This window comes from Drosophila biarmipes, chromosome 3R, assembly GCF_025231255.1.
Source record: "Drosophila biarmipes strain raj3 chromosome 3R, RU_DBia_V1.1, whole genome shotgun sequence".
NCBI lineage: Eukaryota > Metazoa > Arthropoda > Insecta > Diptera > Drosophilidae > Drosophila > Drosophila biarmipes.
This window is the reverse complement of record NC_066616.1, coordinates 13,551,995-13,562,909: the sequence shown is the minus strand read 5'-3', so window position 1 is coordinate 13,562,909 and position 10,915 is coordinate 13,551,995. Positions and strand designations below refer to the sequence as shown.

Here is a 10,915-nt window from a genome sequence, read left to right as displayed (position 1 = left end):
AGCAGCAGTGCAACGCGTGCAGCAGCAGCAGCAGAGCAGCCAGCAGAGACCAACGCTGCGATGCACTCAAAAAAATACCTAGTATAATTACCTACCTTGTAGAAAACATTCTTGGATGAGAAGAACACATTAGAACTCATTTATATTATAATCAGAAATGGGTTCAAAAGTATTATATCCCGCACCACATAAAGTTAAGATCAGTTGAGACTGGCTTTAGGTCCAATGTTATATCCTTGATTGGCTTTTCGCACAAATTAATATGATTTTTTGACAGTGAGTTTGTAAAGAACTAGGTTTCATATCATTATTTCCCAATTATAATAGAACAAATTCATAACAGAACTTTTAAGTTAAAAAGGATACACCCACTTGGTATGTTCCCCTAAAATAACTTAAAGGCAAATAGATATTTTCAAGATTTTCAGAACATTTTCAGCAAGACACCTTAGTTTTCCTCAGTGTGCCAGGATGGTCGGCAGCCGCTCACAGGCTATCATGTCACCGCTGGCGTCCTCATTTGTCTGTTTGCCTGTGTGCTTGTGCAATTTTTATTTTAATTTCTTTTTTTTAGCGAGACTGGCAGTCAGTCAGTTTAGTTGCGAGCGAGCCTGGGCATATTTTGTGCTTCATCATCTCGGCCGCTGATGATGACACATGCGAATGACTGCAAACAAATCAGGGGAGCGGCAGTTGCTGCTGCTGCTGATGTTGCTGTTGCAAGTGCCGGTTGGTATGCTGCTGTCATCAGCAACATTTCGCTGGAACTTTCTCGTGGAGCGGGCTTCTATTTGCTGATGCAGACGAATGCGAAAAGCGGGGGCCGACCTTGGTGGGTGGGTCTAGACTCGGAAAGAGCTCTCCCACGGTAGTTCAATCAGCGAATTACGCCGGATTCGAGTGTTAATAATGCAGATGTATAGATACCCATGCAGACTAATCAGATTAATTACAGCCTCCCGGGGAATGCAAAATGAAAGGGAAGGAGAGTGTCCTAAGCCCCTTTTCTGGTTTGCATCATGCTAAACATTTTCAAAATTAAATTGTTTAAGTAGACCTAATCATTACAAATCTATTTTATACTTTTCATAATTATGATTATGATCAGTATCAGTACATTCTAAAACATTTAAAAACGTTCTAAAACGTTCTAAAACATTCTAAAACGTTTAAAAATATATAAATCCACGTTGGAGATTAAGAAAATAATAAAGGGGTTCCTGTGAAATTATAAAACAAAGACCCCAAGATGGGGCGGTCATGGAGCTGGGATCCGGAATCCGAATCAGACTGATTCCAGGGCGGAAGGCACGGCCTGCTTATGGGCTGTCCGGGGCACGTACTTGCGGTGGCAGCCACATAATGAGAGCTGGCTGCGGCACAAACGTGCCATAAACTGTGGCACGCCCCCAAGCCCCTCCGCCCCTGCGTCTCCTTCCCCCTTCAGACCTCCTCAAAGCAACCGATGAATATTCCATGTGGCATGCGTTGACAAAGCATTCGGGCCTCATCATCTGGAGCATGAGAGCATATCATATAGGCAAAGTTTTCCTCCTGCCAGCGCACTCGGGGATCTGCACATACCACATACATAGTCGCCGTACATCAGGAGGGGCCGCGAGTCGGGACTCAACTTTTATCGGTCTTGTTTTGATAGTTGACTCGCTGCTAAGCCTATTAAGGCGCTTGAGTCGTCCAACAAGCCAGAGGCTTTTGCACCAACCGGGTTTCCACGGCCGATCCATCCCTAGCCCAAACCCGAGCCCAAGCCCGAAACCCTTTGGGTCTATGGCTTTTTCTCTGATTTTTTGTTTTGTCTCCCTAGGAAATGATAGGCCCCACAAGGGAGCTAAGCTCTCGTTGCCGTGTCTGTTGCTGTGGCTCCTGTGTTAATTATGGGTGGTGCGGGTGGTTGGGCTGGCTTTTCGGGTGGGTGGAGGTTGGTCTGCCGGTGCAGGTGGCTGGCTGCTCGTTAGTGACGTCCTCGAAGGGCCTCATCTCTTTCTCCATCCGCTCTGGCTGCAATTTTCTCAAGAAGCCGCACTTAAATGGCTTCCTATGCGGGTGCAAACAAAAGCTGCCAAACACACACACACACATGTCTGCTCCCCTGCTTTCAGTGTGTGTGTCTGCGACAGTTGCAAAAAACAAAAAAAAAGTTGCAAAAAATAAGGCAAAAATCGCTGCTTCAAGTGGTGGTTGAATTTATACTTTTTCTCCTTGTTTTTGTCTTGCAACGTGCAAATGGAAAAAGAGTTGCAAATTTGTACTGCTGATGTTCTGCGCAACACATGCGCCATTATGCAATTGATTTTTCTTCGTTTTTTGCCAGCTCGCCAGTTTGCCAACGCTGTTGCATTGTTTGCCTGCCCCAGCCTGGCTCCTCGGCTTTCTGTTGCCATTATTTTCCCTTTTTTTTCGGTTCGCCGGGCTGCCAGAGGTCATTCAACCTGGCTGCCACTAATTTGCCGCTGCCCGGGCAGGTGCGCCTAATTAAGCAGATCGCCTGCCGCCAGCTAAAGCCCAAAAGTCGGCAACAAAGCGGCTGGCAAACACACACAGGTGTCTAAAGTGACGCTTTGTATGGCGAAAAATAAACTGAAAGAACACGCACACAAGCGGGCGGAAGAAGTGCACGTGCTCTATCTGCGCGCCGGTTGCATGCAACTTATGCAACTTGTGCCACTCGGCCGGGGCTCATAACCCTGAATGCACGACTGCAATGAATGCAAACAGGCTGCGAAGACAGACAACTCACAGACGCACCCACACCCAGCTCAGGGTGGAGAGGCCTCTGCGCCAGAACGGCCGCCCACCGCCCGCGCAGCCTCCCACTCTTTAAAAGACTTGACTGCAGCAGATTGCGTATACGCAGCATTGGCCACTTGCATTATGAGGCGGCCCCTGCTCTCGAGTCGGCGTGATAAGCCACCGCATCTCGGCATCTGCATTTCCATCTGCGACAGCTGCCCGCGTTTTGTGCGTTTTTACACTGCAATAAATGTTGTGATCCCTAAATCATTCTGGTGTGTGGTTATAAGATTTATACTTGCACTTTATACTCGTCTAAAATAATATGAAAATAAAAGAAAATGCTGAAATAGATGGGAGATAATATTATATTCTAAAGTATCTTTTAACAAAATTGATTTTAGTTTATCTGAATTTTAGATTTTAAAATTAAGAAATTAATTAATGTTAGGTAAGAAATAGAATCTACTTATAGTATGGCACTTTGAACATGTAAGAAATAGTAATGTCCTTTGATTTGTAGTTTTATTCACTAATAAACTCACTATTAAACATTTAGATTTTTCTTCAATTCATCTAACTTTTAGATTTATAAAATAATTAAATAATATGTTAGCGAATCTTTTGGGAGAGAAATGTATCTATCACTTTATAGATACCAACTTAAAATATCACCTACTTAAAATTATTGAAGCACTTTTAAGAAAAAGTAAAGTCATTTGATTTTTAGGTCTTAAAACTAATACACTCAATATTATAGTATTTTGAGGAAAGTAAATTAATTAAAATTTAAAATGTTCTTTTACGATGCATTCTAGCCAGAACGTTTTAATTTTAAATGTATCTTTTCTTAAAACATTTTAGATGCTATGGTTGATAAACAGCTGGTTGTTAACCCTTCAAATATTTCTTCTCAGGCAGTAACTTCTACCTTGAACAATTCTTCGAGTGTGCTGCCCCGCCCCCCTGGACGCCTCCGCTGATCTCCGCCGCATTCATGGCGAATGTCAAGTGTTGGCAGTTGGCTTGCCAAGATGTTTTGTTTGACGCCGGAGCAACGCCAGCAACATTTGCTGTGTCAAGTGGCAGTCAAGTGCATTTAACAGGGCGCGTCTTTGATTGACGTTAGCCCGCGTTCGGAACTGCGGCAAAGGACGCAGGACTCGGAACTCGGGACTCCGTATGCCGCACGCAGGACGAGGGCAATTGCCAAGGAATTGTGCTGCAGGCGAACGTCAGCAGCTGAATGCGTGCAATTGTCAAACGGAAACGCTGAAGCGCAGAAACAAAGGCGATGTCAGCACAGTTCAGGGGCCAAAGACGGGCTCCTTTAATGTTCAAGAGCAGAAACCTTTCCGCTGTTTGTCAATCGCTTAATCCGGTCGAATGGATGTTGCAACAGCGCAGGCAGCCAATCAACTGGTTTGCTGCATATTTATGAGCCCATCTGGTTAGCCTAATTATGTGCGAAACGACACTGGATGATTGGTCTGTCTTGTGTAAAGTTACAACACAGCAGTCCGAAGATGCAGTCTCTCCTCTCCTTTAATGAACGCATTTATTATCGGCAATCAAAGTATCATTATATCTCCCACCCAATCACGCCGTATTTGGATGGTGTACCAAAGAAGATCAACACTTATGGGAAAATTATGGGCCTTAAGATGCCGCACCCCAAAACAGATGCTATTTTTACGGCTCGCCGTTGGATAAATCATCTAAATCGACAGACAAATACAAACAGAAATCTACGAATGTATCTTTGCACATTTGAGGCAAGATCCAACTTTTACTTTTCACCGAGCTTCGAAACCTAACGCGCTTCGCAGAAAGCACAGACAAATGATGCGAAGCAAATTAAATTACATTACATTAAACTTGGCCGAAGCGAACCGCACTGAAGTGGCTAAACGCGGAAAGGCCGAAAACATTTTCACGGCCCTCACACTAAAAAAAATATATAAACTATCAGAGGTAAACGATTTTTAATAATAAATAATTATATTACCTACAATACATAAACTGAAAAATAAAAAACATAATATAAAAGAGCCCCTGTCACATTTTTGGAGGCCATTTAGATTTGAAAAACTTTTCTTTAAGTTGTATTTATTTTACATTAAAAATATTGTATATGATATTATCAAATTTTCTTGATGTTTTTTTGTTTCGCTATATTTCCTAGATCATTCTTTACTTTAATCGAGGTGAGAAACAATGTATTGTTGTTCTTAATTTTCATTTCGCTACATTACTGGCATATTTCTTGAATTCAGTCAAAGGTAAATATTATTTTTTATTACAAATCCAGTTTGTTTCCTGCTAAAAACATTCAAAATGTTAATGGTAATGAGATATTTTTCCAAGTGCGTGGAGAAATGCAGGCAGACAATGAAGAGCAGGCGAGCAGCGAGCTGGCTGGCACTTTAATTATGACAAAATTTGCGTGAGTGATAGTCAAATGATGCCGCAAGCACCGACGATCGCTGAAGTGTTGGAGCGGGGAAAAGGTAAACAAGTAAAAAACCAACGACGCAGAGACAATAAATGGAAAAGAAATTATGAAATGTGCTCAGAGTGTTACCACAAATCAAAGCCAGTTGGCAGAAGCGATGGCAGTCGGAGCAGCAGCATCTTGAGGTATCCGAAAACCCGTTTTCGGAGTGATCTTCTGGCGGGTTGGCTTTGCGGCTGTCTGCCCCGCCGGAGTTCATTTAGCTGCCAGCAGGCGAAGAGACCACAACGCTCCGTTTACCCCCAAAAAAAACAGAGCAAGATGACCTCCCTCTGGCTGTTAATATCGATGGTGGGTTCACTACAGGCTTTCCCTAGGATTACCTTGCCTAAACTGGATTTATTTCTTAACCCACAGCTGGCCTTGGTTGGCAGCCAGGAGTACCATTACCATCGACCCCAGACTCCTTTCGGGGTGGAAACCTACCATCACCAGGCTCAGTCAAAGCCACGTATCCACAAGTTCGTGGTGGAGACCTTGGGTCGCACGTACGGCTTGGAAACGCAGCGGGCACCGGCCGTCTACGAGGATCACCAGACCCAGATTGTGCAGGCTGTGCACCAGCGTCAGGTGCCGCAGTATCAGCAGTATACCCAGTACCAGGCTCCCCAGCAGCAGTTGCACACCTCCAGCTACCAGAATCCCCTGCTGGTCAGCACCAATTACCAGGCGCCTCCTGTGTCCGCGCCTCCTCCAGTGCCCGCTCCTCCTCCGCAGCCCCTCAGCTACTACGCGCCACAGCAGCAGCAGCTGCAGCCTCAGCCTGCTCCCATCCAGGCTGCCAACTACTACCCCCAACAGCAGCCAGCTCCGCAGCCACCAGCCACCTATCTGCCTCCTCAGCAGCCTGCCCAGAAACTCTTCTTCGGCAATCCCTTTCCCTATGCCCCAGTCACCACAGGATCGGGACAACAGGTCCTGGACGCAGGACACGGGTCTGGAGTGGCGCCCAATGAGGTGCAGGCTCAGCTGCTGCAGGCCACGGGATCGGCTCAGCCGGAAACCCGGGTGGGTGACCATGTGGGCCAGTCGCAGAGCTCCAACCTAGATGGCTACGACTACAAGCAGACCGTTGCCGGGGACACCAGGGACTACCAGCGGTTCGTCACGAGCTGCTCGGGAGGTGGAGGCTGCCAGCAGAGGGAGCTGAATCCCGGCGAGGTAGATGAGAGCCACCAGAGGGTCCTGCAGACTGTCAGGGCCTCCACCCAGGCGCGCGTCGAGGGCTGCTTTAAGAGCCCGGTGGTCTATGTGCCAGCTGGAGCAGCTGTCAATGCTCAGGGTCAACTGAGGCCCAGGAACCGACGCATCTTCGAGCGCAAGGAGCAGATCCTCTCCAGATATCCCTACAACTAAGTCCCGCCTCTCTAAACACTCACCGAACTTCACATCGAATTTATTAGTTGTTATGCTTAGTTGTCCGCTCGTTGATTGTTGTAAATAAATCGACCGAAGATTACTTTTTAACCGATTCGCGTTTAAGCTAACAAGCCCAAAAGTAGGCATATTGTATGTGGGAAAAATCAAGTAATTCAGCAAATATGCTAATCACATAACCTGTTGTTTGTTGCTTAATCAGCTCGATGGTGATATTTCATTGTGCGATTGCGTACGGCCGAGCCATCGAATGCTAATTAGCCAAAATGGGATGCACAGCGAGAAAATGAGAGGTCGAATGGCCAAACCATAGATGCACATGTTTATGTGTAAATGCAAATGGGGTAAACACGAGCCAAACGTAAGGGAAATTTTTAACAGCCATAAATTAGTGTTGATAGGGGGGAAAATGCAAAACACATTAATCAAAACTGTCAAATCAAAGCAAGATTTGTCATAGTAAAAGAAAGATACGAAAAGAAAGAAACGTTTATTGTATAACTTATTTTTAAGTTTTTTATTTAGGATAAATATTTTTAATTCACCCAATTTCTGTCTCTGTTGTCAATGTTGCAAAAAAAAAGTGGATACCATTCACGTTTCTTTCACAAACAAAACAACTGGTTTCTCTCTCTGTCAACAATATTTTTTAGCGCTTAGATTATGCCATAACCGCTAGCATAATTGCATAATAGGTTCTAAGGGCAGGTGAACAGCCATTGGGAGACTGGAACCGGAGAATCCAGCCTTAGTCAGTTTTTGGAGCCCGAAGCGACGAGACATACTAAGAATCCGGCTCGCAGAACCATGAAGACGACTTTGGTGCTAGCATTTGTGGTAATCATAGATCAGAGATCGGAATATCCCATAACTGGTTTCCAAACTCATGACGTGAAATGCTCTCCGCTAGATGATGATGCTCGGAGTGACATTGGGTTTTGTGTTGGCCGATGCCGATGATGGTTACCTATATGCCCTGCCATCAGGTGAGCAGCTCCAGGAAATCCAAGAGGTCACTCGTCCCAGGAAGCACCGCCTGAGGCCACGTGTCTACCCAGTGCATCCCTCCCAGGGTTGCGGGAACTCGGAGGAGGCGGATCACGCCGCAGCTGTCATCACCTACCATGCCAACCGCCCCCAACCGCGTCGCATTTACAACCACCAGGAAGTCCAGGTGGACAGCTCGTTCTTCGAGCCATCGCCGGAACGGATCGAGGAACTCAAGCGGATTCTGCTGGATCAGGAATAAAGTGAATGTTTTTTTCGAAAAGTGAGATTGGTTTCCTTATGAAGGGAGTACGTGTCTAGACGCTTCCCTCAGTAGTGACCATATGTGAATGGTAGTATTCATTGCCCGCCACACAGACCATTTACGTTAAAACTCAAAACGTTTTCGGAGAACCAAAAGTGACTTTAAATTTATACGTAAAATCAAGTTAATTTACAAACATGGCATGAGTCAACTAATGACTTAGTCTCCTATTTAAGATACATTTTTGTGCCAACATTTAGGGTAGTCTGCGAAATGTATTTCTGAGATACTTTTTTCTTGTGATCAATTAGAACTGCAAAGTAAACAGTTAAGTGCAATCTATTTTCTGGGAAATTTAGGATGCTTAATAAATTTATTTTTAAATTATTTCTTTGTCAGTTCTAATACATTTAGAACGTAGCTAAAAATACCCAGAAAAGTATCTCTCCGGAATTGGTCTGCTTTCGGTCATAAAGTGAATGTTAATGGTTTCCGACCAATTATAAGAATCGAATGGCTCCAGCAAAAAGTGGCTGAAACAGCATTCCAATCGAAACAACGAAAATCCCATTGCAGTTAACAATAAATAAATAATTTATTTGTGAGCTTAAACCAAACGAAAACAAAAACATAAACATACACAGTCGGGCTGGAGGGGAATGCCCCATCCATCTAGGCATCGTAGTTGTACTTCTTGCTGTTGCCGGGATTGAGGCTGTACAGATCGTAGTCGAACTGGTCCCACTCCTGGTGGTCGGCTCCCCTGGGCTGGGTGCTGCCCTTCTTCAGCTTGAGCAGCGCCTTCTTCTCCCGGTTGACGTCCACGTGGGGGACCTGCTGGCGGGCCCGCTTCTCCTGGGCGGTCAGAGGCTGGGGCGCCCTCACAGGAGTGTGGCTCAGGAACTGGGACTCCTCCATGCCCAGATCGGAGTCGGGGCTCATCTGGGCGTCGTAGAAGTCGGCGAAGTTCTGCAGCTGCATGGACTCGGCCGGATGGTGGTCATAGTAGTCGGGCATGATCAGGTTGTAGTTGCCGGTGAGGGTCATGGGTTCCTGGGGACTGGGGGCATAGGCGAAGCTGGGGGCGCTGCCGGCGGAAGCCAGATCCCTGGGGCGACTGTAGCGAGGAAGGGCTTCCGAGAGGCTCAGAAGCACAGCCAAGCTGCAGCTGAACAGGATCTTTATGGGAGGTAAAGGATAAAAGAAGCATTTTTAATTAATACTTTGAGAACCTTTAAGGTTTTAAAAATTCATTATTGAATGTACCCAAAAATTAACCAACATTTTTGTTTTTTTAATATAAATAATTTGACTGGAATCTTACAAAAGTGGTTTAAATCCAAAAATAATATTAATATAATATTAAAAATGGTCTCAACAAAAATTTGTATATTATTTATATATTATTTCAATAATATTGGTAATATATTTTAAGCCACCAAGGTTCAAAAATTCACTGAAGATGCTTACCATTTGAGTGTTATATTTGCCAGCCATTGGGAATATAAGTGTATTAACGCCAAAAATGATTTTATATAATTAGCTGGAATGTTATTTTAGCACTTTCTTGGTGGTTCACACTTGCTGGAGGATCGGACGTCTGACTTTATTCCCCGTCGGTGCGCTTAACTCGAGCTCTTAAACCAGTCTAATGTTCTGAGCCGTGCGATTTTGTATTTAAAGCAAACGCCAGGCGAAAGCCGAAAGAATTTCATTTCATTTCGTTTGATTTGTTTTGTTTGCCAGCCTCGGCTTTATTGGCATGCAAATCCGGTTTCTAACTTTGATTTCCAGCCGAGCCGAGATGAATCTGATTCCGACGACGATGCTGATGCGGAGGCTGAGGCTGAGGCTCCGAGATTCCGAGGTTCGCGGAGTGAGTGACACACGACGAGCCGGGGAGCACAGGTCAGGAACACCTGAGGAAAGCCGCGGATCCAGCACTCCGGGATCGGGTTTGTGGCGTCAGGCACTGGGACTGCGGACCGCGGACAAAAGAAATGCAAATCCGGCCGAGATGCTCGACTATGAGGCGCTCGCGCTGACACACTTTTGATGGGATGATTCATGGAATGTGCGCGGCAATTAATCCAAATTGTACGTAATAAAAATATTAATTGCACTCGCGTTGTACCACTGAACTTGGGTGTTTCGTTTCGCTCGGGGGTAATTAAGTCGGGGAGGGGATATGTTAATTAACAGATTACAAATTGGCACATCAATCATTGCTCTTTATTGCCTCGCATTGATCTGACGTTTCAATTTTGTCAACCGCCTGTCACTTTAAGCACTGATAATCCTGCGGCGGTTCAATAACTTCTCGCCACATCCCGTCGGGAAAATCCCAGGCCAGGCAGTGCCTCTTGGAGCCTGGAGCTCGGCTCCGAGATTGTATCTTAATCCAAACAGGTAGCTCTGCTGAGCTTGCAAATAAAGTAACAAGAAATTAGAGCACACTTCAATTTGCGCTCTTTAATTGGCGGCCTCTTAAGATCACTTTAGATAAGAGTTAGGAAAATCTAAGCCAGATTTGCAGTCTTAGGTCCAAAGCTCAGCTCTTTGATACCCAGTATTTGAAAGGAATTTAACAATCAGTTTAATAAACTTTTGACAATCACTTAACTTTATTACTTTGCAAATATTAAAGTATTAATGGAGTTAATAAATAAATGTACCTTTAACCAATTGACTACCTTCTCAATAATTCCTGAAATATTAAAACTAATTAATGTTAATTTTTTGACATAATACAAATTAATAATACAATATACATGTTTTTATATTTATAAAAAAGCACAAATAAATTCCGACTGAAGTTTTAGCATTCCTTTTTGTTTTTGTTTACTTTTTACCCTGTAGGAAGTATGTCTTGTGACTTTTGGGGAAATCTAAGATCCGAGAAATGATGACAAGCCATCTGGAATCCAAGACAAATCGTTCCACATATTTTCTTGGCTTAGGCGGATGGCCAACTGGGTTTAACCACAGTTTATTTACAGCTTTCGATGGGAAGTTGTTGG

General features: G+C 44.6%; 3 protein-coding genes across 4 annotated transcripts; 2 read left to right on the top strand and 1 right to left on the bottom strand.

Moving 5' to 3' along the window:
* The first annotated feature begins 5,156 nt into the window (after window positions 1-5,156).
* On the top strand, window positions 5,157-6,727 carry LOC108031152 (uncharacterized). 2 transcript variants are annotated; one of them, XM_050888965.1, is made up of 3 exons: window positions 5,183-5,261; window positions 5,328-5,557; window positions 5,624-6,727. In XM_050888965.1, exons 1-3 carry the CDS (start codon window positions 5,213-5,215, stop codon window positions 6,620-6,622), a joined length of 1,278 nt encoding a protein of 425 aa, XP_050744922.1. In that variant the 5' UTR covers window positions 5,183-5,212; the 3' UTR covers window positions 6,623-6,727. The 2 variants fall into 2 exon arrangements, with proteins under 2 accessions (XP_016959857.2, XP_050744922.1); XM_017104368.3 differs by having other exon boundaries at window positions 5,157-5,557.
* Window positions 6,728-7,415: 688 nt separating this feature from the next.
* Window positions 7,416-8,480, top strand: LOC108031185 (uncharacterized). Its single transcript, XM_017104404.2, has 2 exons — window positions 7,416-7,480; window positions 7,554-8,480. Exons 1-2 carry the CDS (start codon window positions 7,451-7,453, stop codon window positions 7,890-7,892), a joined length of 369 nt encoding a protein of 122 aa, XP_016959893.1. The 5' UTR covers window positions 7,416-7,450; the 3' UTR covers window positions 7,893-8,480.
* On the bottom strand, window positions 8,466-9,550 carry LOC108031008 (uncharacterized). Its single transcript, XM_017104208.3, has 2 exons — window positions 9,366-9,550; window positions 8,466-9,074 (listed from the first exon to the last, which is right to left on the bottom strand). The coding sequence occupies exons 1-2, from the start codon at window positions 9,390-9,392 to the stop codon at window positions 8,568-8,570; spliced, it is 534 nt and encodes a 177-aa protein (XP_016959697.1). The 5' UTR covers window positions 9,393-9,550; the 3' UTR covers window positions 8,466-8,567.
* Window positions 9,551-10,915: the final 1,365 nt, after the last annotated feature.

What these genes read in the sequence shown, in the direction of transcription:
- LOC108031008 (XM_017104208.3), bottom strand. Translation starts at nt 9,392, where the DNA reads ATGGCTGGCAAATATAACACTCAAATG. An exon ending in GCAAATATAACACTCAAATG is followed by an intron (nt 9,075 to 9,365) that starts GTAAGCATCTTC and finishes CCTCCCATAAAG; the next exon opens with ATCCTGTTCAGCTGCAGCTT.
- LOC108031185 (XM_017104404.2), top strand. Translation starts at nt 7,451, where the DNA reads ATGAAGACGACTTTGGTGCTAGCATTTGTG. An exon ending in CTTTGGTGCTAGCATTTGTG is followed by an intron (nt 7,481 to 7,553) that starts GTAATCATAGAT and finishes GCTCTCCGCTAG; the next exon opens with ATGATGATGCTCGGAGTGAC.
- LOC108031152 (XM_017104368.3), top strand. Translation starts at nt 5,213, where the DNA reads ATGATGCCGCAAGCACCGACGATCGCTGAAGTGTTGGAGCGGGGAAAA. An exon ending in TCTGGCTGTTAATATCGATG is followed by an intron (nt 5,558 to 5,623) that starts GTGGGTTCACTA and finishes CTTAACCCACAG; the next exon opens with CTGGCCTTGGTTGGCAGCCA.